At 55.5% G+C, this 25,879-nt stretch overlaps 1 protein-coding gene across 1 annotated transcript in view; it reads left to right on the top strand.

The window, feature by feature from the left end:
- Nucleotides 1-771: 771 nt before the first annotated feature.
- Nucleotides 772-25,879, top strand: part of CRISPLD2 (cysteine rich secretory protein LCCL domain containing 2) — a 65,167-nt gene continuing 40,059 nt past the window's right edge. The window contains exons 1-3 of the mRNA XM_070398188.1: nt 772-882; nt 17,645-17,958; nt 23,528-23,646. Coding sequence (XP_070254289.1) covers nt 17,719-17,958; nt 23,528-23,646 — 359 coding nt within the window. The 5' untranslated portion in view covers nt 772-882; nt 17,645-17,718. The remainder of the gene's footprint in view (nt 883-17,644; nt 17,959-23,527; nt 23,647-25,879) is intronic.

Below are 25,879 nucleotides of genomic sequence, written 5' to 3'. Positions count from 1 at the left end.
AGTCTGTGAAATGGATAATCTCCATCTCACGGGATTCCTGTGAACATGTATTTGGATAATGAAGGTAAAGGCGCTCAGCCCAGAACATGGATGAGGGGTTTTACTGCTCTCATCCAGTATCATCTCCTAGTCTTCTCATTTGCACTTTGAGAAGAGAGAGCGAGAAAGAGGGAGGGAGTGGGGAAGGGAGGGAAAGAGAGGCAGAGACAGAGAGGAGACAGACAGGGAAAGAGAAGACAGAGAGGCGGAGGCAGAGACATTGACACTGAGTCGGGGTGGCATGCGCGAAGTTCTACCCATGTGCAGAGGATGGGAGTAAATATAGCAAGTGTGTATTCTGTGCCACAGTTTACGGGGCCCACGCCCTTCCGGATTTTATTCCTACAATCCCGGGAGGTCACCTCCCTATTCCCTTTTTCCAGCAGAGAAAGCATTTTGGTAAATTTGCAAACCTCTAGTGGAAAGCGCTTGGCGCCGCGCCGGGCCCCTAGTGAGCGCTCAATGGAACCGATACTTTTATGGTCACGATGAGGAAACTGAGCGCGTGCTCTTCTCAAACCCAGCTCTTAGGGTGCGGGTGGTCCTGGACGCGGTGGGGCTCGCGGGGCTCGCGGGGAGGGGCGGGCTGGGGCGGGGCCTGAGGGGCGGGGTGCGGCCCTATCAGCTCCGCCGGCCCCGGGGGGGCGGGGCCTCCGGGGGAAGGGGCAGCATACAAGAAGCCGCGCTCTGGGTCCCCGCATCCACAGCTTCCTTCGGCTGCCGGCGAGTCCCGTGTCCTGCGACCGGCCTGTCCCGCTGTGCCCGCGCTGCCGCTGCCGCCGCCGCCGCCGCCGCTGCACAACGCGGGAGAAGCCTGCGAGCCGGTGATTGGAGCCCAGGGCGGTAAGTGTGGCTTCGAGTCCTTTCCTCGCTCCAAGCTTTGATCCGTTCCCCTCATCTCCGAGTTGAAGTATCCAGGGCAGATGCCAGCTCTTAGGGCTTGCCGTGTGCACGCACTGAACGGTGTACCTGCATCCCAGCACCGGGCTCAGCGGCTCGCCTTTTCACAGCTGGAGACACTGAGGCTAGTCGAGGGCAAGTCAGTGGCCCGAGACCACAGCCAGGGAGGGAGGGAGCCGGGACTCAAAGCCAGTCTGGCTGCAGCTCGTGCTCCGGGAGGCTGTGTGCCCTTGCCGTCCGATGCCGTTCGCCAGCATTTGTTGTGCGCCTGTGTACACGCGGGGCGTCCGTCAATGGGAAGCTGATCGTGTGGAGGTGGCAGGAGGCGGAATGTGTCTATACACGCGAGGACGCGGGGCAGATACTAACGGTGTGTGCATTTTGCTCCACAGTTTACAGGACCACACCCCTTTATGTTGTTTCAATTGCAACAAACCTCTAGGTAGCCTTCCTCTTCTCATATTTCAGACGAAGGCAAGGGGATTAGAGAGGTGAAGTGAGTTGTCCCAGCAGAGCCAGGGCTGAAACCCAGGTCTCTCTGCCCACAAAGCTCCCGATGGCCGGGGATGACCCCAGGCCTGGGGCATGTCAGCGTTCTTGCAGGTTCCTGGGGACCTTCCGCTGGAGTGGGCATCTGCATAAACTCCTTGTGTGGGGAGGATTCTGCTGAGAGCTGGGGGCTCGGTTCTGCAGTCCCGGGGAGATGGGCTGCCCTAGATGGACAGAACCAGGGCCAGCCCCTCATGTGGGCATCCCCAGAGCCTCCCTTGCCAAGTGCTGGGCTTGTGGACAGGCCAGAAAGGGCTTAGCCGATGCCTGCTCATTGAAGTCTAACTTGAATTGGGCATCTTTGAGCCAAAAGGTGAGTAGCTGCTCTGGTCAAGAAAAGCAACTGGGGGGTGGGAGGCTGTGCAAATACCCAGCTTGCCTTGCAATACAGAGTGGGTTTGTGAGTTTTTACCTTGAGCATTCGAGCCCCTTATTCTGGCAGGATAGGGGGAGCCACCTTTCCCAGCTGGGCCAGGGCATCTAGGGTGTAAAGTCTGACAGGTCCTGCAGAAAAAGACGAGGGGCAGGTCCCCTTCCCCAGATAGACTGAGAGGGCTCTTTGTGTTTTGTGTACCTGCCTTTCGGCTTCTGCCTCTGATCTATTTTCACATGGGAGGAGCAGAAGGTGTGGGGGCTGTACTGCTAGTGTAACAGGTATGAGGCCCTGCACTTTACCTGCATTATCATCCCTGCAACACACGTGGGCAGCAGGCCTCTTGATGCCCATTTCACAGATGAGAAAACCAAGGCTCAAAGAGGTGAAGTGCATGCCGAGGTCCCCTAGCAGGTGTGCCTTGCTGTCACCCCCAGGTCTGTCTAGCTGCAGACCCCACTTAACCCCTGGGTCCTGCCTCCTTTAAGATAATTCTCTGCTCAACCCCCAACTCCACCTCTGGGCCGGACCATCACACAAGGTGTTGCTTTGTCTGGGAGGGGCTCCAGGTAAAACCGCTGTCAGCCAAGTTGATCCCAAGCCTCAAGTCCCTGACAGTGCACCCGGGAGGAGAATGAAGAGGGTCATTTTGAATTTTACAGAGTCTCTTAAGATGTAGGAGTTGGAACAGTAATAATAACATTTATAATCATAGCAGCCTGACATTTACCCAGCACTATGGGCCAGCCGTGCCCAGGGTTTTACATGGATGATCTCACTGACATTTTTATGAGGTGGGCACTGGCCCGTCCTCCTCTTGACCAGGAGGAAATTTGGGGCTTGGAGTGATTGAGGCATGTACCCAGCATGACACAGCCAGGGCAGGGGAGAGCTGCCATCCTGGCTGGGCCCTGCCCCAGATTCTGGAAGGAAATGCTCATCCAGTGGTGAGCCACTGGACTGTCCCAGCAGAGCCTGCGCTCGTCAAGGCTTCTCCTGCCACTGGGATCGAGGTCCCTGCCTGGGTTAGGGGTGGGTCTGGAAAGGGGACGCATTACATGGGGGCTTGGGCTCCACTCTGCCAACAGGTACTGCTCAGTGCAGAGAGCCCTGCCCCAGGACCCAGGTCAATATTGGCTCCCAGAATCCTGTTTCTAGATGCGAGAGAAGAGCTGGCTGGCTGTCTGGGGGCGGGAATGGAGTCCTGGCAGACGAGCTCGAGGCCTCTGGGAGCTCCCGCATTTCACCCCTCCCTCAAACGCCCCCCTCGGGCTATCCAGCCTCGACTCAGTTGCCTTCAGTCTGCTGCATGTGAAAACTGGCTTTCAGAGGCAGGACCCCCAGCGCTGACCCCTTTGGCCTTGCGGGAGCTGGAACATTTCTTTTCTCTGTCACCAGTGTAATTTACTATGCATGGGAGGTGCCTCTGTGTCTGCTTGCTCCCAACCTACGAGGCTTTTTTCCCTTTTTTCTTTTGCAAACTCACTGGTTTTTGATCAGTCCCAGATGTGCAAACCCAGCATCACTCAAAGGGGCTGATGGCTTGTCAAGAAAGGAAAGTACAACACAGGCATCGCTTCATTTCATCTTCAGTTCCTTGAGCTGAATAGACTCTCAGGCCTTCATGGGACAGGGGTCTGGGGCCCCTCACATGGAACACGCTTTGTTCTGGAACAGGGAGGGCTGGGCAGATCTGGGTGGCGGTTGGTAGGGCCAGCCATGCCCTTTTCTCTTTCTCTTTCCCTTGGGAAAAAAGTGGTTTTATTGTGGTAAAACAGGCATAAACGTAAAAGCTACCCTATTGACCATTCTAAAGTGTATAGATCAGTGACATTTAGTGCACTCGCAATGTTGTGCCAACATCCCCACGATCTAATTCCAGAACATTTTCATGACCCCAAAAGGAGACCTCATAGTCATTACTAGCAGACACTCCCCTTCCTTTCCTCCCCAGCCTCTGGGAGCTACTGATCTACCTTCTGTCTCCATGGATCCACTAGTCTTGACTTTTCATACACGTGTGGCTCTCTGTGACTGGATTCTTTTGCTTAGTATGATGTTGTCCAGGTTCATCCATGTTGTGGTGTGTCAGGGCTTCATTCCTTTTCATGGTTGAGTAATATGCCATTGCGTGGCTAGCCTGCATTTCGTTTCTCCATTCTTCTGTTGTTGGAAGTTTGGGATGTTTCCACATTTTGGCTATTGTGAATGATGCTGCTATGAACAGTTGTGTACATGTTTTTGATTAAACACTTATTTTAAACACCTGTTTTGGGTCTACACCCAGGAGTGGAATTGCTGGGTCACGTGAACCTATTGAGGAACCATGTTCTCTTTTCTGACTCCCTTCTTAAAGAAGCATCAACTCAGGTCCTCTCAGAATTGGTCGAGGCCCTCTGCCCTGGGTGCAGGGAAATCTGGCATCCGGGTGTTTTGGGGGAAGTGTTAGCGTTCCACCCAGGGTCACAGCAGCACCTGACTTTGTCCCCCAGGCTGTGCCCCTGTGGGCACTCGCAGACAGACACCCCCCTTTCAAGGCTGTGAGGACAGGCCGTCTCTTGTGATTCAGCCTGAAGGAGATTTATCTTCTCCATTGTCTCAAGTGCTCTGTCAGCTTAGACAGAAACCACAGATTCGGGGGGAAAGGAGAGGATTATGCAACTTCTGGATCATCATTTAAAAAATATTATAAATTATGAAATCCCACATTTTCAATCTGAATGTCTGGATTGTGTCCCATCGTGAATGCAGAATGACAATATCCCAAGCTGGAAAAAGAATCGAGCTTCCCTTTCTTTAATTTTTTTTTTTTAATTTATTTTCAAGAGAGAGGAAGGGAGAGGGAGAGAGAGAGAGAGGAACATCAGTCAATTGCCTCCCGCAGGCACTCTGACCTGGGACCAAACCCGCCTTCTGGGCATGCGCCCTGACTGGGAATCGAGCGGGTGACCTTTCAGCGCACAGTGCGCTGCTCAACCAGCTGAGACATACCGGCCAGGGCTCGAGCGTCCATCTCACTTGCAGTCAAGTGGTCCTGGAATGGACCCTGCCCCAGCGTTCCTGCGAATTGGAAAAAGCCCACCCGAACTCTCTAGCTGGCATCCAGCTGACTTGACCAGAGCCCGAGAAATCTTTCCAGACCAAAGAGGCAATGTTCTCTGGCAGGGAAAGGAGATAGCAGGTGGGGTGCTGGTGAGGGTGCCCCAAGTGGAGGTACCGTGTGTGTGTGCAAAGGCCCGGGGGTAGGAGAAGGCTTGGCACCCAGGGAGAAAGACAAGACGTTCCGAGTGGCTGAGTTCAGGGTCAGATTCAGGAACAGCGAGGGTCTGCCCTGAGAGTGGGGTGAGCTCTACTGAGTTTGGATCCCCTGCCACTGGTTGCAGGGCTAGGAGTGTATCAGGGTGGTGGTTTCACTTGAGAACACATCACTATGGAATGAGTAGTGTCCCCCAAATTGTGAGCATCCCATCCTGGCTGGTCCCCTAGGTCTGTGGTCGGCAAACCATGGCCCTCGAGCCACATGCGGCTCTTTGCCCCCTTGAGTGTGGCTCTTCCACAAAATACCAGGTGCAGGTGCGCACGTACAGTGCGATTGAAACTTCGTGGCCCATGCGCAGAAGTCCGTATTTTGTGGAAGAGCCACACTCAAGGGGCCAAAGAGCCGCATGTGGCTTACGAGCCGCGGTTTGCTGACCACTGCCCTAGGTGACCGAGCGTTGGCACAGCAGCAAAGCTCACCAATCCTTCCGCGTATAGCAAGGCCAGGGTTTCAGGTGGTGCCCTCAGTCCCTAATGCCGCCCCCCCGCCCCCGCCCCCACATCTCCCTTTCCAACAAAGAGACATTCTCTATGACAGCCCCTGGCCAGTATCAGGGCCCAGCTGGGAGGTCTCACTTTGTTCTGTTTTCATTGTGTTTAATTTGATTCCTGCTTCCGTTCAAGGCAGAAGTGGTCAAATTCTCTGCAAGTGGTGGAGAAGGAAAGCTACCTTCTATAAGTAAACATTTTTGAACCCTCAGAGTGGGCCAACTTGAATAAAAACACAGAACATGTGCCTGTACAAGGAGACAGTGAAGCTGGACAAGATTGGGAAGAGGGTGTGCCAAGGGTACAGTTTGGGAACTCCTGGATTAAGGAGGGCCTGAGGAGGTTTGAGAGGCTGGTGTAATCTGGAGTAGCAGTTCTCAAAGTGGGGTCCCACTTGAGCTGGCGGGACACAGCAGCACATGGGGAACGTACCAGAAATGCAGATTCCAAGGCCGCTCCCCAGACCCCCTGAATCAGTGTGGCCAGTAATCTGTGTTTTAATGAGGCTTCCAGCACTTTCTGGCACAGACTCAAATGTGAGACCTACTAGAAAGCTGATGAAGACTTTGCCCGGGGCCTGACACAGGTGGGGGGTGGGGGGTGGGGGAACTGGGGGGTGGGTAGATGGGAAGCTGTGCAGAAGGTTCTGCTTACGGGGCCTGGTGTGACAGAGAGAAGTCACACGGTGAGAAAGCAGCAAGTGGCTTGGGAGCTAAAGTGAGCGCCAGAGTCAGGAGCCCCTTGAGAACAAGTTGTTGGCGGATCCGTAAGTCTTTCTCCAGGGAAAAAGCTCAGCACGTGTCCTGAGGTTGCCGGCATCTGCCTTCCCAGCGTGTTTAGTCTCCCTGTGTGCACAGGAGCTCTCGAAGGACATCTATTTGTAACCCTGGGTGTCCCCTCCGAAAGAACGCGTTGTTTCCAGGATACCATTTAACACACATGTGCGTGTACGTGTATTATCTGCTACCACCCTCTCCCTCCCTCCTGCCCCACACCGGCTCCCAACACAGCCAGTCTGTTCTCCCGGCAGAAGCGCAGGGCAGCTGAAAACGTTGTTTATTCCCAGAAACCTTCAAGACCTGGGCTTCGCTGGGACTGGAGATATTTTGAGCTTTGGCATCGCTGGACAAAGTGCCCTCTCAGACGTGGGATGAACTGGGCCCTGTCTGGGAGAGTGGGTGTCTGGTCCAAGTGGGCAGCCCCGGCCAGCCGCAGGGCTTTATCTGGGCTCCAGCAAGTCAGTTCACTTTGAAGCGCTGTCCTGCCGGAGCCCGGGCTCCAGACTTGTCTCAGCTCCGAGACTCCTGGGGAGAATCCTTGAGGAGTCTCTCTTGCATAATGGTGTTCCCCTTGCAGCCACTCACGCTGCTCTTGGTCCATCCTTCAAACAGAAGCCAGAGAGAGGACCGCACGCCCATTCCTTTACTGGCAGATGCCTTTTTTCGAAGTGCATATGTACATGCTAGGATCCCGGATCAAGCTGCAGGCCTGACCACTCCCCTCCCCCCTCACTCACGCACCCCCTCCCCCCGCCACCAAGGTTGGATTTCCGGTTTTGAACTTCACATGATGCACTACGCATGTTTAATCACTGGAGTCTGGCTTCTTTTGTTCAGCGTTATGCCTGTGAGCTTTGTCTACCTTGGTGCATGCTGACGGGCTTTTGAATCATAAACCAGACCCTGTCACCATCAGCTTCTTCCTCCACCCCCATGCTTGTCTTTGTCATGGCCTTCAAGGCCCCTGGCCACCTGTCCCACCTGCCTCTGTGACCCCGTTTTTCCCTCTTTCCACCTGTCCTGGGTCATGCTGAGACCACCTGTGTCCTGTGACCACCTCTAAGCCTCTGTCCTCACTGTTCCTGCTGCCCGGAGTTCCCTTTCCTTGGAGATGTCAGCGGGACCCCACTGTCCATCCTGGCCAGAGTGGTCCTACTCCGACCTCTGCTCAGCTGCCCTGCCCCATTCCCAGGGCTGCTTTCCTCATGTCTTTATTTAGTTGCTGTTTGTCTCCTTCCCTTCCCAAGAGCGGACTGTCTTGTTCCTTTGCGTCTCCCTAGGACTCCGTGGCCACCCGAGGGCTTGCCCTGGGGATTTTCACCGGCAAAGCAGTGCGGAGATTCCATAGCCTGGTGCTATAGAATTCCCGAGCTTGTGTCTATGAGCTCGGTTCACACCCAGTGGCCGTGACTCATCCTGGTGGATACCACCCAGTACCAGTGAATCATGCATTTCAGGCAAGCGGCTGGTCCAGGTGCTGCCAGCCCTGGAGCTGGAGCCGAGATGATCTGCGAAGCCTGGATTCACCCAGGACACAAGGGAGAGAAACAGTCCTTAAACACTGCTAGGTCCAAGGACTTTGTTGTTGGGCTTTTTATAACCACTATTTTAAACTTTAAAAATATATATGTATATTTTTATTGATTTCAGAAAGGAAGGGAGAGGGATAGAGAGATAGAAACATCAATGATGAGAGAGATTCATTGGTCAGCTGCCTCCCACACGCCCTCTACTGGGGATTGAGCCCACAACCCGGGCATGTGCCCTTGACTGGAATAGAACCCGGGACCCTTCAGTCCGCAGGCCGACACTCTATCCACTGAGCCAAAGCGGCCAGGGCTAGAACCACTGTTTTAGTGATCTTCGCATCCTCCCTCCTCCAGAGGAGGAAGCCCCGGGCCTCGTTGTGCCCATGAGGAATTGGAGGCGAAGGGCCCTTCTGGGCATTTCTTCGAGGAGGAGCAAGGATTCAAACCCAGGTCTGACCCAGTGGCCATGCTTCCCACACGCCTCTGGCAGTCCTGGATGCCTTGTCCTGTGGAGGTGGCATTTTCTGCTGTTTATCCAAAGCTTTGCCGAGAGCATTGTTCCCCGGCAAACATCCACACACCTGCAAGAAAAGAGAAAGGGCCCTGGAGTCCTGGCTGGATAGCTTAAGACTGTATTAATTTATTACCCAGTCCCTGGAGAGTGGCTTCCTTGATATATTCTCTTGGCTTGAGTTGAATGCACCTGGTTTTTAGTTCTTTTTTTTTTTTTTTTTTTTTCACAAAGTAGATTAAGTGTCTGTTGGATGAGTTTCCTTCTTGTGTATTGTTCTTGTTCAGTAAATCTCCCATAAGGAAATGTCTTTTGCCAAAGGGACAGGAGGAAAAAAGGTGCCTGGGGTGGGTTTTCTCTCAAACCAAGTGGACTGCTGTCCATCTGTCCTTGGCTGTGGGGAGTCCAGGGGCCGGTTTCCTCCCGTCCAGCCCTAGTCCTGTGGAGAAGGGTTTCAGGAAAACTAACCAGATCGCCTGCCACCCCACCCCCGGGTGTCTGTTGCTGACCCAGACACTCTTCCTGAGAGGTGCTGCCCAGTCCTGGGATCTGCCCAAGACGTGCCTGCTGGGGAGTCCTCTTCCCTCCTCCCAGCCACCACTTCATTCCTGGGATTTCTGGGTGGTTTGTGGGTACGACTCTGATCTGTGCTTGGCCTCACTCGGATGTCGAGTTCTTTACGCCTTTGGGGTTAGCTGCTGTCCTAGGGGTGGGGTGTCTCACTGAATGAGTCTGGCTGACATGGGGCCAGAGGCCAGAACTGCCCTGATGTTTTGGGGGCGGGGGCACTGCCTGGATGAGCCAGGATCGGTAAGCAGACGGAGTGTGACAGACGCATCGGCCCTGTCCACAGGCCTTCTGTGCTCCCGCGAGCAAGTTGCTTATCCGGTTTGAGCCTCAGTCTCCTCATCAGTATCACAGGCCTCATAACCGCAGGGACCCCATTAGTCTGTGGAGAGAATGAGCATGAGATGCTGGGAGTAGAGGCTGCTTAGTCCACACTCCTTGCGCTTCGGCCGGGTTGTTGGTGATGACTGTTCCTTGAGCATTGAATCCACTGGAACTTGAAGCTGAACGAGGCTCAGTGCCAGCCAGCGGTGTGCTGGGGCCAGCTCCCTAGTTCAAGTTTCAGAAAGGCATGAGCCAGTTAGACAACCATCACTAAATATTGACTTACAAAAACTTACAGTTAAATAAATCATATTTAAAAGAAAGGTAATAAATACTCAAAACTCATCATATCCCAAATTTTTACTTTACGATTATCTCTGCGCTTGAGGTTATTTGGTGAGCTAGCGCAAGTCTTTCCAGAAACCCCACGTTCAGTACCTCCTGTTGCTGGCTTGAAATTGGCCATGGCGGGAGTATTCATACCAGGGCAACTGGCAAACCCTACAAATAAGGGCGGGTTAAACAAAGTTTATTTTGAGCATTGGTTGTTACACATTTACCAACACCCCCCTGATTCCAGCCCTCAAGAAGCACATAGTCTGGCTGGCGAGGTAAACAGTGTGAACAGACGCAGTGGAGGCTGGTGAGTTCCAGGGCACCAGGGGCCAGTTCACTCAGCGAGGACTGAGCCTGGAAGGAGACAGAGCTCCATGGCAGCTGTGGCATCGGAGCTGGGTCACTGGCATCAGCATGAATTACCACCTACACCTGTACCGATGGTTCCTGGCCGTTTGGTCAACATCAATGCCGTAGACCTGATTCGTGACATCTCGGCACCTGCTTCCCCGGAAGGTGGGGAGCGTGGCCATGGCTCACGGCATGTGCTGAATAAAGTGTGTTTTAAATTTAAGGGAGGTTCTCTCCTCCGCCTCACCAGCGTTAGAGATTTAATAGGATTTTTAAAAGTTAGATTTTGGCCCTGGCCTGTTTGGCTCAGTGGATAGAGTGTCAGCCTGTGGACTGAAGGGTGCTGGGTTCGATTCCAGTCAAGGGCACGTACCTTGGTTGCAGGCTCAATCCCCGGCGCCAGTTTGGGGCATGTGCGCGCTCGGGAGGCAACCAGTTGATGTGTATCCCTCACATGGATGTTTCTCTCTCTCTTCCCCTCCTTTCCTCTCTCTCTAAAAATCAATGGAAAAATATCCTTGGGTGAGGATTAACAGCAAAAAAAAAGTTAGATTTCCTCTCAAGGCAGGGGTGGGCTCTGAAATAATGTGGGGAAGAGGGAAGAGTCTTCTTTGCTGCATTCTGCATTATTACTAGTAATGTCAGCCTTCTAAGAATCCCTTCAAACAGCGCCGTCTGCGGGGCATTTAGCACCACCACCATCATCATCATCATCATCATCATCGCTAACACTGTTAGTTTTACAGTACATAGCTAACACGGTCATGTTTCTCTCTCCTTCGTTCCTCACTCCACAGCTCATCCCTGGACCCTAACCTGCCCCTCCCCCAGCCCAGGCCGGGCAGATTAATCCCTGCTCATTGGTGAAGATTCAGCTGAAGAGTCACTGCCTCCTTGAAACCTGCTGGAGCTTAATCATGCTATAGACCTGCTGGTCTTGTTTGCCAAAGTCTGAGAAGCCCTGCAATTGTCCTCTACCGTATAGATGCAGAGAAGCTACGTGCCATGTCCAAGGTCACACAGCTAGTGAGGGGCAGTGTCAGACATGGAACCCAGGTCTCTGGTCCCCGAGAGCCCAAGCTTCAGGCCATAATGAAGAAGCCAAACAGCATGTGTATTGCTATGCGGCTCTTCTGATCTCGGGAGGAGGAGGAAAGCCACACATTCATTCCATAAATATTTATTGAACACCAGCTTGGCAGGCATTGGTGATTCAGCTGTGAATGAGCCAACAGGTCTGCAGGCGTGATTAAGCGGTGACCCCGGAGTTGAGTCTGAGGTGCGGAGCAGGAATTAATCTGCCTAGCCTGGGCTGGCGGAGAGGGCCTGTTGGGGTCACAGGATGAGCTGTGGGAACAGCATGTGCGAAAGCAGAGAGCTTGGCACAGTCTCGGAGCTGAGGGCTGACAGACTCGCTCCTAAGATTCATCTCTCTGGCAGACTTTCCTAAACACAGGCAAAGGCTGCCGGGCAAGATGACGCATCGAACTTAAACCATGTTCCTTTTCTCGCTTCTGAGGGTTGAATATGGTGGTGGCATCACCCAGGAGGTGACCCTCAAGGAGACCCTTTCCTAGACTGGGCACACGCAGATCTGCTGACCCCTACGCGCCCATAGAGCCTTGGCCAGGTGGGAGGGGCGTCGCGCTGTGGGAAGCTCCCCAAGCTTTCAGAAAGCTCCATTTGAGTCTTGGTTCCACTAGCTACACCACCTCCCAAACACCAGGCAGTGTCTCCCGGGCTGAGTTGTGTTTTCTGTAAAACGGGGTTGAAAGCAGCAGAGATCAAAGCCCTTGAGCGCTCCGGGCCGTGCTGCAGGGATCTGCCTCCTGTGACCTCAGTCACCAGGCTTGGGTCTCCCCGCCGACCCCGGGGTTTGGAAGCCTTGTTGGTCCTGCCCCCCATCTCGGTGGCTTGATGTCTGGGATGTTCCCATGAGACCGCGGTGTCCTTATCATATTTGTGGTCTGCTTAATCATGCCCGCACACCTGCCGGGCTGGCTTTTGCAACTTTGGTGAAAAAGAACAAGAGAGCATTTCCAGAGAGCATTTCTGCCGTGTCTTGGAGCCGTCCACGGCAGATGTTTCCAGGGTGGCATGAGGCCAGGGGTGTCAAAACGCTGAAGGGGGTTTCTCTAGAAAATGCCTTCAGAGGGGCCTGCCCCCCTCGCCACTTCGGCAACCCTAGGAGAGTTGGAGGCGCAGAAGAGTGTGTGCGGTGCTGTCCGGGTACCAGAGTTCGAGCTCCTCCAGGAAGTTAGGAAAACAGCTGGGACCTCAGCAGGTGGAAAGCGCTCTACAGAGAGTACGCATCAATGCCTGGGGTCAGAGGTCAGCTGGCCACATTTGAGTCAGAGGCCGGTCAGCAGATGGAGGTTGGCAGGGTTTCAAGCCCAATAAGAGGGTCATGTTTTGGTGAAATGTCACCATGACGTGAAGGTTTCAGTCCCCTGGGGGTGACACATTGGTTCCTTCTCATCAACAGAGCCACCATCTGCCCCAGGGCCCAATGCCTCAGCTCCACTGAGCCTAGCAGTCTGCCAGGAGGCAGGGGAGGGCGAAGAGGATTGCAGAGGAAGATAGGGTTGGTGGGACCCCACCCCTGCCTGGGTGGTGACAGGGAATCCACAGAGTTGCAGTAAGAAAGGGTTTTGAGGTCAGATGGAGCTGCGTTCCAACCCAGGTTTTCCGCTGGGTAGGTGTATGACCTCGGATGGATTCCTTAAACACCAGAGGCCTCAGTCTCCTCATCTCTAAAATGGGATAATGGAACCAAACCTCTGGGACATTGGGAGGCGAATTGAGAAATGCAGCAATTGGCACATAGTAGGTCTCCCTCTTAAGCCCCCTGCCAGCCTCCCTGGGGGGAGCGTGTACTTATCATTGGAAAGCTCCAGGCAGCCTTGGACAATGTGTACGTCTCATTTGTAAAAAGCTTTTTATTAAAAAAATTGTAAATGGAAAAGGGACTGAAATGCTTGGCCCGAAGCTCTGATTGAGCTGTTTGGGCAGCGGAAGCTGAATGGTCAGAACAGGCCAAGGTGCTGGCGTTGCCGGTGAAGTGGGCTGAGTGTCACTGCGGGTTCCAGCCGGGCCCTTGCCTTGCCCCTCATTTGCCTCTGTGTTCCCGCCGTGCCTCCTTCCGTAGAGAGCCCAGCAGGGCATTTGGAACATGAACCTGTTCATCCATGTGTCTGATGCTCAGATCAGTTTGGTGGCGCTGCTGTGACCAAGGACCCCGACTGGGAGTTAAAGAACAGACTTCTATTTTCTCACAGTTCTAGGGTCTGCAAGTCCGAGATCAAGGTGTCAGAAGGCTGTTCCTCCTGGACCTCTCTCCCTGGCTTGCAGACGGCCATCTTCTGCCTGTGCTCTCACACGGCCTTCCCTCTGTGTGTGTCTGTGTCCTAACCTCCTCTTCTTATAAGGACACCAGTTGTATTGGATCAGGGCCCACCCTGATGACCTCATTTAACTTCACCGCGCCTTTAAAGGCCCGATCTCCAAATACAGTCACACTCGGAGTTGCTGGGGGTTGGGGCTTCCACATAGGAAGTTATGAGAGACACAACCCAGCCCAGAACCGTGTGCTCGCTCCTCTGTGCCAGCACCATGCTGGGCTCTGGGCCTGCAGACAGACATGGGGGAGACGCCAGCCCTCCTATTGCTTAAGTCATCAGTGTTCCCCTGCTGCCCAAATTTAGCAGGAGCATCGAGATCCAGGCTTTGCCCCTCTCCAGCATGGACCCCCAGGCGCCCTGGGCCTCAGTCAGGCTGAACCTCTTCCCAGCCCAACAGTAAGTATACTGGACCTGCCGCCCAGCATGGTGCCACGGATGGTGGGACCCAGGGCAAGACTGGCTTTCCCAGGCCAGCGACTGGCGCAGAGAGGAGAAGGCTTGAAGAAATCGTTTCACTTTTGCTTTCTTCCACTGGGAACGTTCCAGGAAACTCCCTGGTTCTCCCAACTCTAAAACTCCACCTGAGGCTTTATCAGTTCTCGTTGGAACCTTCGAGGGAAGGTGGCTTGTTGACTCTTTTGGAATAAGGTTGCTCTTGTGCAGGGGAACATGCCAGAAGGATGCACGTGGGACCCTCAGTGGTTTCACTGCCCTTTCACTCGCCAGCGTTTTGCTTTGTTTTAAAGTAGACAAGTCCACAGGGCGCGATCACCATGCAGGCCCGGCCGTGGAGGACGCCTGCTTTGCTTACAGCTTCGCCGTTCCTGCCGACTCAGCCTGTCCACCTCAAGGGAGCAGCGGTGCTCACTTCCATATTCGCTTGATATTTTAAAGTAGAAATAACATATTAAAGGTAAAGGTGAAGTCCCTCACATTCTCCTTCCCAGTTCCATCTTACCCTGGAGTCCACCGCCACCATGAACTTTTTCTGATTCAGTCCTGGTTTTATCATACAAACACACACACATCCATGCACATACATGTACACAATACAAACATACAGGTATGTGTATATAATATATACATATAAATATTTGTGTGTACATGCCCATGTATATCCAAAAATATACAAAGTATGGTTTATGTTTTAAAATTTACATAAATGGTACCATGAGCATGATATCCTACAACTTGCTTTTCTTAGCCCAGCATGATTTTGAGTTTTATTTAATGCTGACACTCACATAGCTCTAGCTCATTCCTTTTACCTGCTGTATACTGTTCTACCCATGGCCACTCCACGATTTATTTACTGATTGGCCCCACTGTTAGCTGTTTGAGTTGTGCCCATTGGCAGTTTAAACCAAACCCAGAATTTAGTCTGTGAGCCACAGGAGAGTTATATAAGCAGCTCCTGTTTCCCGTCTTTGCGTGCCCCGCCCCTCCAGCTCTTTAGCGTAGAGTAAAGCAAATGAGTGTTGTTGTGATGCCAGAGTGGACGCCTCGTGATGTCAGTCCTCACTGTCCCTTCGTCTCAAGTCTTGGTCCAGCGTCAGTGTGTTTTGGCATCGCCTTCGGCCTGGCCTTCTGCCGCTGGGAAATGCTCTTATTTGGTGGGGTGACTAACCTGGGAGAGACATCAGGGACCCTGAGGGGCTCTGCATTACGGGCTGAGTCCCAGTGGGGCGCGTGAGCGCGCAGAAGTCCTTCCCGCGGTTCCCGGGCTCTGCCCCAGAGGGAACTCCGCAGGAGTGGGGGGGCCACATGTGGCTCATGCCAGAGAGAGCCAGGCCTCCCCTCTGGATGGCGGTTATTTTTATCTGAAGCTCGGGCTCCGTCAGGACCCTGGAGAGTTTCCAGGGTCCGCGATGAGAACTGCCTCTTTCCCAGAGCAACTGGCCTCTGCTCTGCCTCCTGGGATTCCCGGTTCTACTGTCCAAGCTCCAGGCTCGGCTCCTCCCCTCCCTGCCCGCTCTGTGTCTTGCCGCTGAGGGTGTCCTCCTCCGGCTGCCATCTTTCGGTCCCAGCCAGCGCGACTGCTGAGCACCTGGTTGTCGCTAATGAGCCTCATTGAGAGGATCAAGCCTCTCAGGTTCCAAGTGGGTCAGCACCGAGGCACAGCGTCAGCCTCCCCACCCAGGAGCCTCGCCCTCCCGCTCCCTGTGACGCCCTCAGTCAGCCTGTCCCACCAATGGGGGCTGTGGCTTTCCGCGGCTCTCTCCCCAGCTGGACTGGGAGCCCCTTGAGGCCAGGGACAGTGTCCTCTTCATCTTCATGCCCCAGGGTCTAGCACAAAACAGGTGCTCAATGAAGGTCACCAGGTGACTGACGGCTCTCCCCGGGGAGAGAGCAGAGGTAGAGAGAGACGTAGATGAACACACTCACTGAAGCCCTGCCTTGTCTTTCGGACCAGGCGACAGCCAGGAGGAGGGTCACAGTTTGTGTCCCTTTAGTGGCGGGGAGACCTCTGGCCTCCAGGGAGAGAGGAGCCAGGGTGGCATGAGCGAACATCCTGGACCCCCAGAGTCACCACACCTGGCGTGTGCATCTGCACGTCTCAGCATCTGCACTTACCGGTGCAGCAGCCCTGGGCTCGTTGTGTCACCACCCGAGGCCTCAGCTTCCTCACCTGGAAAACGGGAGTGAGGACAGACGACCTGATGGGTTGTCCTGGGATTGGAAACGATGTGAATGAAGCGACCGGTCCATGTGGATGCTCAGGAGGAGTTTTTAGAAAGAGCAAAAGGCACAGAGGAAATTCACCTAATGAAACTGGACCTTGGGGTTTTAAAGCTAGTAGGTGTATTCGAAGACTAAGACAGCTCTTCCCATGACGAGTGCCAGGGAAGAAAGGTTAGGAAGAGGATTCGCTGGGAAAGGACTTGTAGCCCAGAGGCAAGGAAGGACCAAGACCCTGGATGGGTAGTAAAAGTGAGAGAGCGTTCTTTCCTGCAGTCGGCACTGTGGCTCCCTGACAGGGGCGATGTGACCCCGCAGCCCCGCAGCCCTGACACGTGTCAGAGTTAGGGTTCCAGGAACGCGCTTTGGGAAGTGCAGCTCTGATAAGGTGCTGCGAAGGCCGAAGGCCGAGGTGTCCCTGCCCGCCCTTTTCTGTCCCCTCGCGTTGCTGTTGGTTTTGTCAACCTACAGTTGGTTACCATCCTGACGTGTGCGTCGGGTACTGATTACCCGTGTGAACCACTGACCTAGCAGCCAAAAGGGTAACGCCTGGCAGTGTCTGGGGTAGACCATGTGCTCGGCTGTTGAGCAGGTGTTCCAGGCGGGGTCGGGGGTGAGAGTGGGGTACACAGCCCCCCTTTGGAGGTCCTCCCTCTTTCCTCTGTCACTTCCTCTGAGGATCACATTGACAGGTGACTTGCTGCTCCACAGAGCAGGCAGCTGGGCCCCTGGCTGGGGCGGGGTGACATGTTGAGCGTTGGCGACGGTGTGGGTGGTGCCAGTGGAAGGGACGTGATAGGAGGAGCCTCTGCAATGCGGGGTCTGGGGGCGCCTGTTCACCACATTTGGCAAACCGAGTCCTACTGCACAGGGACCAGGAGCATTGGTTCAGGGCAACTCCCTTGGCGATGTGAATGACCTTCTCAATCTCCACTGGGAGCGGGAGATAGAGCTCAATCCAGACACAGACCCACCTGAGCCCTGAATGAGTAGAATCGCTGACTTGAAATGAGAAAAGATGGGACAGGAGAACTTGGGCCCAGGAGAGGTTGTGCCAGGATGTCCTATGTGGAGTCCGGGCAGCTGGCCTTGCTGGACACCCTCCACTCGAATCCCAGCTCCGCCATCTCCTGTCGGTGGGACTTGGGTGATTTAGCTTCTGTGAGCCTCAGTTTCCACATCTGCAAAGTGGGGCGAATACTGTCTACTCCAGTCACTGCTCAAGCCAACACCTTAGCTCAGGGGTCCTCAAACTTTTTAAACAGGGGGCCAGTTCACTGTCCCTCAGACCGTTGGAGGGCCGGACTATAGTTTAAAAAAAAACTATGAACAAATTCCTATGCACACTGCACATATCTTATTTTGAAGTAAAAAAACAAAACGGGAACAAATACAATATTTGTATTTGCATGTGGCCCACGGGCCGTAGTTTGAGGACCCCTGCATTAGCTGGTTTAGTACTGACTGACCGTCTCCCGCTGTCCTCTGCTTCCTTTCAGAGCTCGAGCACCCAGCTCTGCCCCAGGAGCCCAGGCCGCCCCGCCGCCCCAGTTCCGGCTGCAGGAGAGGAGCCATGAGCCACGTCCTGAACGGCCTCGTCCCCTTGGGGCTGGTGCTGCTGGTCTGCGGAGCCCAAGGCTTTTTCCTGCCCAACGTCACGCGCTTAGAGAAGCTGCTCAGCAAGTACCGGCAGGACGAGCCCCACTCGCGGGCCCGCAGGGCCATCCCCAGGTCGGACCAGGAGGAGATCCTCATGCTGCACAACAAGCTGCGGGGCCAGGTGCACCCCCCGGCCTCCAACATGGAGCACATGGTGAGTCTGCACACCCGGCCCGGAGCCTGCACTCTCTCTGCTTTGTCCCCAGTCACTGTGGTGGGGCAGGCGTGGGGTCCCGGGCAGCAGAGGGTCCCCTGCCTTGTTCTTGATGCCCCGCCCAGCAGCACCCGTGAGCAGAGGCCACCTCGTCGCCAGCTCCTCTGCCACCTCCCTGAGCTCAGCCCACGTGCTGCCCTGAAGGCGGAGTGGGAGGGCCTCGGGGCTGGGCTGCCACCTCCTAGCTGTGTGGCCTGGACACCAGCCAGCCTGAGCCTCAGTTTCCACTGTGAGCATCCTGTGCTGCCATGGTTCCTGTGGCAACTGAGCGCAGACCTCACACCTGGGCTGTGTGTACTGTGGTTACTGTGGCAGCTTGGTCTTCCTCCGGCACCTTCTCTGTCTGAGGGGTGTGGCCGAGTCTGTGAGATAAGGTGTCTTTTGGGAGGGAGAAGAGAGAGAAGGGACAGTGGGGGGGAAACCTCTGAATCTGGAGAAACCCCACACTTAGGAGCAGAAGGGGCAGCCCGCTCTCCCAGGTCCACATCTCTTCCCCTCTCCCCCGTGCCTTCACTCACCCGTTTCCATTCTGTCGGTACCATCTCCCATTCCCCCGCCCTGGGAAATGGGTGCGGTTATTTTGCCCATTTAATAGATTAGGAAACCGAGGCCCAAGGTCACACAGCTGGCAGTGACAGAGCCAGATTCGAACCCTAGTCCCGCTGACTCCAGGACCTGTGCTCTCAGCCACCATTCTGTATCCAATGGGCTTCCCACCCCATCTTCCCATCCTGCTCCTGTCTCGCCTCGATTAGGGGGACAGCCTCAGCCCTGGGTGTTCACTGCCCACCTTGCCCTCATCTGGCTCCTTCTGAGTCCTGCCCTCATGTTACGCTTCCTGAATCTTCACTTTTCTCCTGCTCAGGAGCCTCTAGGGCCCCCTGTGCCCAGGACGGAGCCCCAATGCTTCCTGCTTGGCATCCCAGGCTTCTCTCGGGAGTCCTGTCTGCCTGGATGACTTGTTCCCCTCCTTCCCCTGTGGCCAGAGAGGTCTTCCCAGCATCCTCCGAGGATGCTGCGTGGGGACCGCCGCCCCTCCCTCCCCGAGAACACTTTGCCGTCATCACTTTCCCTGCCCAACTCCTCTGCAGCCCCACCCTCTGCCACACCCTCTTCCCCTGGACTCAGCAGTCGCTTTCATGTTGCCTTGCGCCCTGACCTGGTAGCGCTGTCGGGGACCGTCCCGTGCGCCTGTGCGCCTGTGAGCCCCTCACTGTCCCTGTATGAACCCACACGAGGTGGCCCATCACCAGCGTAGGGCAGACGAACGGGTCACCCGTCCGGGAAGAGCCCTGCGAGCAAGGCTTCGGGAATTCGTTACAAAACATTCCTTTTCTCCCTGAGGAAAATGATCCAGGCATTTATTCCAAAGGGGCTGTGCTAATTTTAGGAGGAAGAATGGGCACCCTTTCAAAACGCATGGGGCAGCGTGTGCAGACTTTCTTAAGGTCAAAGCTGTAGGAAGTTAGGGTAGATTTCTTTGGGGCTTTGGAAGCAGACTCCTCTCCACCCTTTCCTTGACCTGTGGGTTTGACCTTGGTCCCCCTGGGGGAAGGACATGCTGCACCTCTCTCTGGCCAGGTCACCCAGTGATCTTCCCACCCCAAGGCCCCGAGTGGTGCCCACAGGGGGCGGTATTTCCCTCAGCCTGAAGCTTGCGGAGCCCCAAGCCCCTGGGTCCCGGCTGCCTCCCACCTCTGTTGGCACAGGTTGGGTTTCTGCTCGTCTTTTCCTGGCGGCACTGAGCTTGTCTAGTGGTCGTATGGAAGACTGGAGGCGAGAGAAGGAGCTGAGACAGGCAGCAGGCAAGGCCAGGCCTCCTGGACCGCCTGTAGCGAGCCTGCTATCCTTTCCTCTTTGTCAACGTCGTGATAGTTCAGGATTGGAGTTGGGATCTGGGTCCGTAGGTCTCAGTAGCCTGCCTGTCAGAGAAACTGAGCCTTCGGGGGCGTGGTTGGGAACGCCTTGTGCAGGGGCCATCTGGGAGGGAAGGCAGTCAAGGCTCAGCCCCTCCACCCAGCAGCTAAGGCCTGGTGCTGCCCATCTGCTCCTGTTTCCACCTGAACAGGCAGCACTGATTGAGAAAGTGTCTTGAACACGTAGCTTCCTGCTCAGCCCTGCCTGTCGAGGCTTCAAGCCACAGGCCTTTGAAATAGCCTCAGCACTGAAGGGTGAGTGTTAACGTTCCAAAGGGTTAAGATACGTGTTTTGAGGATTTATGAGTGAACAGGCTCTGAAGCCAGCCTGCCTGGGTTTAGGCAGCTGCCACGTGCCCGCTGTGTGACTTTGGGCAGGCTACTTGGCCTCTCTGTGTTTATCTCTCCTCACGGCACAATGGTGACAATAAAAGTATCTTTCTCGTGGGGTTGTTTGGAGGAGTCAACGAGGCAATGCATGATAAGTACTAAATAAATGTTTACTGTACTTTTGCTATTATTATTTTAGGAACTGTTATTCATTGAGTAGAGTGGGACCAGCACTTGGTGACAGCATGCGGATAGGATGACACCCCTCGGGAGCCAGATAAGGCTGGGTTGTTAAAGTTCCAACTTCCTGGCTGTGTGATCTTAGAGAAGTAAATCAACTTCCCGTAGCCTCCAGCTTTAATTTGTCTGCAATAACGGAAAAATAAAACAGACCTCAAGGGCTGTTGTGACAATTAAAAATGAAAATGGTGCTAATGCTGTGGCAAGTGGCAGGTGCTCAGATGATGGCAGCTCCAGAGGACCAGGGCCCAGCACTGCTCGTCACACAGTAGGTGCCGGAGGAAGTTAACGGTGGCACTGAGTACTGAGGCCACATTGCATCCCACCCGAGGCTTGATGCCCGCTCTCAGCCGCCCCCACACCCTATTCCAGCAGGTACTGCTATCCCGTTTAGAGGCAGGGACACAAAGGCACAGAGAGGTGAAGCCACTTGCCCAAAGTCACACAGCCAGCACGGCAGAGCCTGGTGTCATACCCAGGCTCACCTGACACAAATGCTCTCACCAATATTCTTCCCTTTCTCCTAATCTCACTGCCCTATTCTTCCCCTTCTCTTTCCTCGAGCCGTCCCTTTGAGGGGTAAAGAATGTCCACCTGCGCCTTCCTTCGGAGGGACACGGACTAGTTGGAGGGCAAGTGTTCATCTGGGGAAGCACTGGCTGAGTGGGAGGTGGGGAGGCAGGAGGGCAGGTGGGGACTGGAGGAGGTCCGTGAGGGCTGGCGTGAGCTGGGGAAGTGAGCTTCATTGTGTGTGCATTCATCCACGCATGCATGCATTCGCTTACGCATGCCTTATTCTGGGTGATAGTCGAGACATGTAACACTGCGTGGAAAGGACACTAGTCAATAGTGTCAGTTGTCAACAGCTCACCACACAGCCAGACCCTCGACTGCCAGCTCTGCATAGGAACATTGTGTGTTTGTTTGTTGTTGTTGTTTTAATCCTCACCCGAGGATATGTTTCTATTGATTTGAGAGAGAGGGAGAGAGAGAAACATGGATCGGTTGCCTCCCATATGTGCCCCGACCCAGGATTGAACCCACGACTTAGATGTGTCCTGACCAGTGATGCTCCAACCACCTGAGCTGCCGGTCAGGGCTGGGGAGCAGTGTTCTGAGGTCCTACTGTGTGGCAGGCATGGCTGGAGCCGAGAGGAGGGTGGGAGGTGAGGGTCTGAGGATGGAGGGGGGCAGATCTGGGTTCTCGAGGCTGTGTCCTGCTGCGGGCCAGACATCAGGCCTGCGTGTCTCCAGCCAGAATGTCAAAAGCCTTAACCCCCCAGAGGTCCCGCCTGGCCAGTCCTCTTTGCCTAACTCGATCTTTGCCCTCCCAGCTCCCCTCCCCTCCCCTCGGAGCTGCAGGAAATGCCATGGACTCAGACCAACGGCAAGCAGGGTTCACATCGCTCTTGAGCCGTGCACAGAATAAATAGTGAGCTTCTGAGAAGCCCGTGACCCTCAGGTGGGATCGGCGCCCGCCCAGGCTCTGCCCTGCCTCTCTGGACACTGGGAAGGGCCTCAGCTGGCCACGCCAGAGGGGTTTTGTGCATGTGCCAGTTGCCCTCATGCCCATTGCCCACCTCTCTCCTGCTTGGAGACGAACGAGTCACTGACTTGGTGCAGGTGGTCTACGGGGCTGACGCATGAGTCCGGGAGATAGGAGGGAGGAAGTCCAACTTCAGAGTGCACTCCGGGGGTCCCGGTGGGGGTGGGATCTGCCCGGATCTGCTGAGTGAAGGGAGCAGCAGGCAGCTCTCCCTCCTGAGGGCAGGAGGTGGGTGCGTTTATCCACAGGCCTGTCCCCCTTGGCTGAGGGTGGTCCCAGGAAGGTTGACTCTCCCCCTCCTCCCCCCCCCCCTCCACCCCATTCAGGCTTTGCTTGGACATGGGAGAGAGATCCCAGGCAGAAGCAGCTCAGGGCTTGGTGGCACTGAAGGCGGGGTGCTGTCGGCGAGGGATGGATCTGAGGGTGCCCAGAATGTCCACGGCAGCTCAATGGGAGGGGGTCAGGGGTGTGAAGCGGGTCCCCAGGGGCTCTGCCCTAGGGCAGGACTTGCCCCCGGAGGTGAGGAGTCTTGGCGGTCTTGGCTGGAAGGGGCAGCAGGACAGGAGGAGGAGAGGGAAGCACAGCCTCGTCACACTCCATCCTGGGGCCTCGCAGTTGGTTTAAGCAGCTCCTGTTCCTGGACGGCCCGGGGGCTCTGCCCAGACAGCCTTTCAGTGGGCACCTACTGTGCGCCAGGGGCTGGGGCTACGCGGAGTGGGGACGGCCCTGCCTGCCCATGAGCTGGAGCATCTGCCCAGGGACTGGGAGGGGGCGCCGCAGCAGCTGGTTCGCAGTGGGCTCGGAGGGCCGCTTGGCGTCTGCTCCTCCGCAGAAGAGAAATGACCCGCTTGCTTTGTTCTCTGTTCTTTCCTGGGGAGTCACGTGTGTTCCCGGGGCCAGCTGGGAGGCAGGGCCGGCTGCGGAGCCTGTCTGCAGAATCTTTGGCCCAGGCCCCTGCCCCAGCCCCCTTGGTTTAGGTTGGGCCATGATGCCGGAGGGGAGCAGGGCTGGGCAAGTTGAAGGCATTTCTTGATACTGAAAAAAAAAAAAAAAAGGCAACATGTACATGACATAGAATTTACCATCTTAGCCATTTTTAAGTGTACAGTTCAGCACCTGTAAGTACATTCACACTGTTGTACAACCATCACCACCATCCCTTCTGCTGGACGCATTCATCCCCATTTCACAGGTGAGGAGACTGAGGCTGAGAGAAGGGACTGGCCCAAGGTCCCCGGCAGGTTAGAGGTGGAGCAGGAGCTCGGAGGGCAGCCGTGGCTCAGGCTCCTCCGAGTCCGCGGCTGACCTGCCACTCCCATTGCTGAGTGAGGGACGCAGTGGAGACATGCACGCAACCAGTGACCGGGGCCAGAACCGGCCGTGGGTTCCCCCGGAGCCTCGGCGGGAGGCGTCACAGCAGTGTGGGACCTCACACCCACCCCTGACTCTGACGGTGCCATCTCTCCTCCCCCTGCAGACCTGGGATGAAGACCTGGCGAGGTCGGCGGCGGCGTGGGCCCACGAGTGCATCTGGGAGCACGGGCCCACCAGTCTGCTGGTGGCCATCGGGCAGAACCTGGCCGTCCACTGGGGCAGGTAAGAGCTGCGGGGCTCCCCTTCCTGGTGAACTGGCCGTTATCACATGTAGCCCTCGTGACCACCCACTAGGAGTGCGAGAGGCCACCCATGTCATTTACGGCTGGGGAAATGGAGGCTGTGCCCGGGAACACGTCCGAGTAATTGGCAACATGGATGTGAGCCTGACTGCTGACTCCAGACGCCGGACAAGGGACTCGGGGTTTCCAGAGCGTGGACTTCCCATCCCATCTCCTTGGAAGGGCTTTCGGGGCAGTTGCCGCTGGCCAGGAAGGGGCTGGCTGGGCAGCTGGGAAGATGGGAATGTTCGCCCCTTTAGGCGGGTCAGTACCGTCTCCTCTGCCCCAGCACCTCTGGGTCCTGCTCACTCTTTAAGGCCCAGCCAGGTTCCACCTCATGGGCAGGTGTCCCTCACTGTCCCCCTTGTCCGGCCATGGAGGGGCTCGTTCACATCGCTGAACCCCCAAGGCCTCCTGGGCTGGCAGCGCCTTGCCCTTGGGAGGCACTGACAGTGGTCAGTGGAATGTCATTCCCTGGCCTTCCCCAAAGTCAGCTGGGCCACATACGCAGGCACGCAGCCCGGCTGAAAGTCCCTTCCAGGCTGGGGCTGGTTTCATCAGAGAAAGTGGAGAAAACGTCTTTTGACCAATTAAGACTTACGGAGCCACAGCCAGCAGCTGTGCCAAGGCCTCTGAATCAGACCCAGGGAGGCCAGGGTCCCGGGTCACTTTCATTTTGTCCTAATCATCGAAAAGTCGGACCGGACTTGACCTCTCCCCTCAAAATACAGGTCAGGCTTTGCTTGACTTTGCCCCAGACGTCTCTCGGCTCCCGGAGTTCCGGAGTTCAACTTGGCCACCAGCTGCTCGCTGTCCTTGAGGGCAGCTCCCTCTTAGGACAGACCTGGGCAGGTGTCACGCTGGATCTGGAGAGACATGACTTCCTGGAAGCAGATCCACGGGGCACTCTCTCCTTGGGTGGGTTCCGCTTTTCATAAAGTCAGTCCCCGATGGCACCGGACGGGACGTCTGCAGGGGAAGAAATCCATCATCCCGCCGCCTGCCGCAGCGCCTTTCATTCTCCGGGCGCCCGTGTAGCCTTTGGCTGTCGGCCGGCATATTTCTGCGCAGTTGTAACTGTGGCCAGGACAGCTTTTAATTCATTTTTTCCCCCTTCTCCTACAATACCAAACAATTTCCCTACTACATAGCTGTCATGGTTAGCATCTCGCAAAGGCTGCCTATGGGCTATCAAGGAGACAGGCCTAATTTAGCCATCCCATTCTCCTCGCTTGCTTGTGTTGTTGTTGTTGGCTCGTTTGAATTGCTTTATTAGGATAACTCTGAGGAGTGGCTGGGCGGGCCAAGGACACCAAGGTCTCCCCTTCTGGTAAACGCTACTAGCTTGCGTTCCTAAAGAGCTCCTCATTCGCAAGCCCCCGCGGCCCCGCCTGGCTGGGCTCTGGGGACCGACGGGTGGTGGGTGTCCCTTCGCTCTGCCGCTCGGTGGCTGTGTTCCTTCCCCGGCCGCTCCAGGAACGCAGGCCGTTCCCCGGCCACGGCCCTGACCGCTGCCGCCCGCTCTGGGCTCCGACAGTAATTGTTACAAGACCTCTAACTGCCCATCTCACCGCAGCGCTCTCAGAAATGGCCAGGCCCCGCGCCTCCTTTCTCTTTTATTGAAACCGCTTTGTTTACACTCGCTGGCGATGGCGACCTGGGATTTGCATCCAGTTTATTTTCTTTCCTGAGAAAATAACCGGTGCCGGCCTGGCGGATGGGGCCCAGCGAGGGGCAGTGGCCACCAACGATGATGACCCCGGGCCCTCCTTATTGTGGCTGAGGAGGCTCAGTAAGAAATCCTAAATAGGAAGTTTTCAAGAGGGTCCGTGCACTGACTGCAGAGCTCTGTATGCCACAGGCTCCGGCCCGAATGAATTTCCCACCTTGCATTTGAGTCCCTGGGTCCCCCAAGGCAGCTGAGCAACAATGACCATCCATTGGCGGGTGGTGGGGGCCATCTGCCTGGCCCCCTGTAGCTAGCTGCTTCCCAGCTTCCAGACCCTTCCCGGCCACAGCGGGTGTCCCATCTGTGCAGCACCTGTTTAAATATTTACTCAATATTTTTTTCTACATTGACTTCAAATTTCTTAAATCAAGTTTTGTCTTAAGCAAAATATAGGGTTCATGGACTGCATATATTTTCCCAAATGTACATGAAAATACATATATAA

The sequence above is a fragment of the Myotis yumanensis genome, unplaced genomic scaffold (genome assembly GCF_028538775.1).
Source record: "Myotis yumanensis isolate MYYU_CA2020_CCGP unplaced genomic scaffold, mMyoYum1.0.hap1 SCAF_18, whole genome shotgun sequence".
Taxonomy (NCBI): domain Eukaryota; kingdom Metazoa; phylum Chordata; class Mammalia; order Chiroptera; family Vespertilionidae; genus Myotis; species Myotis yumanensis.
The sequence above is the reverse complement of the archived record's forward strand: the minus strand, read 5'-3'. Positions and strand labels throughout refer to the sequence as shown.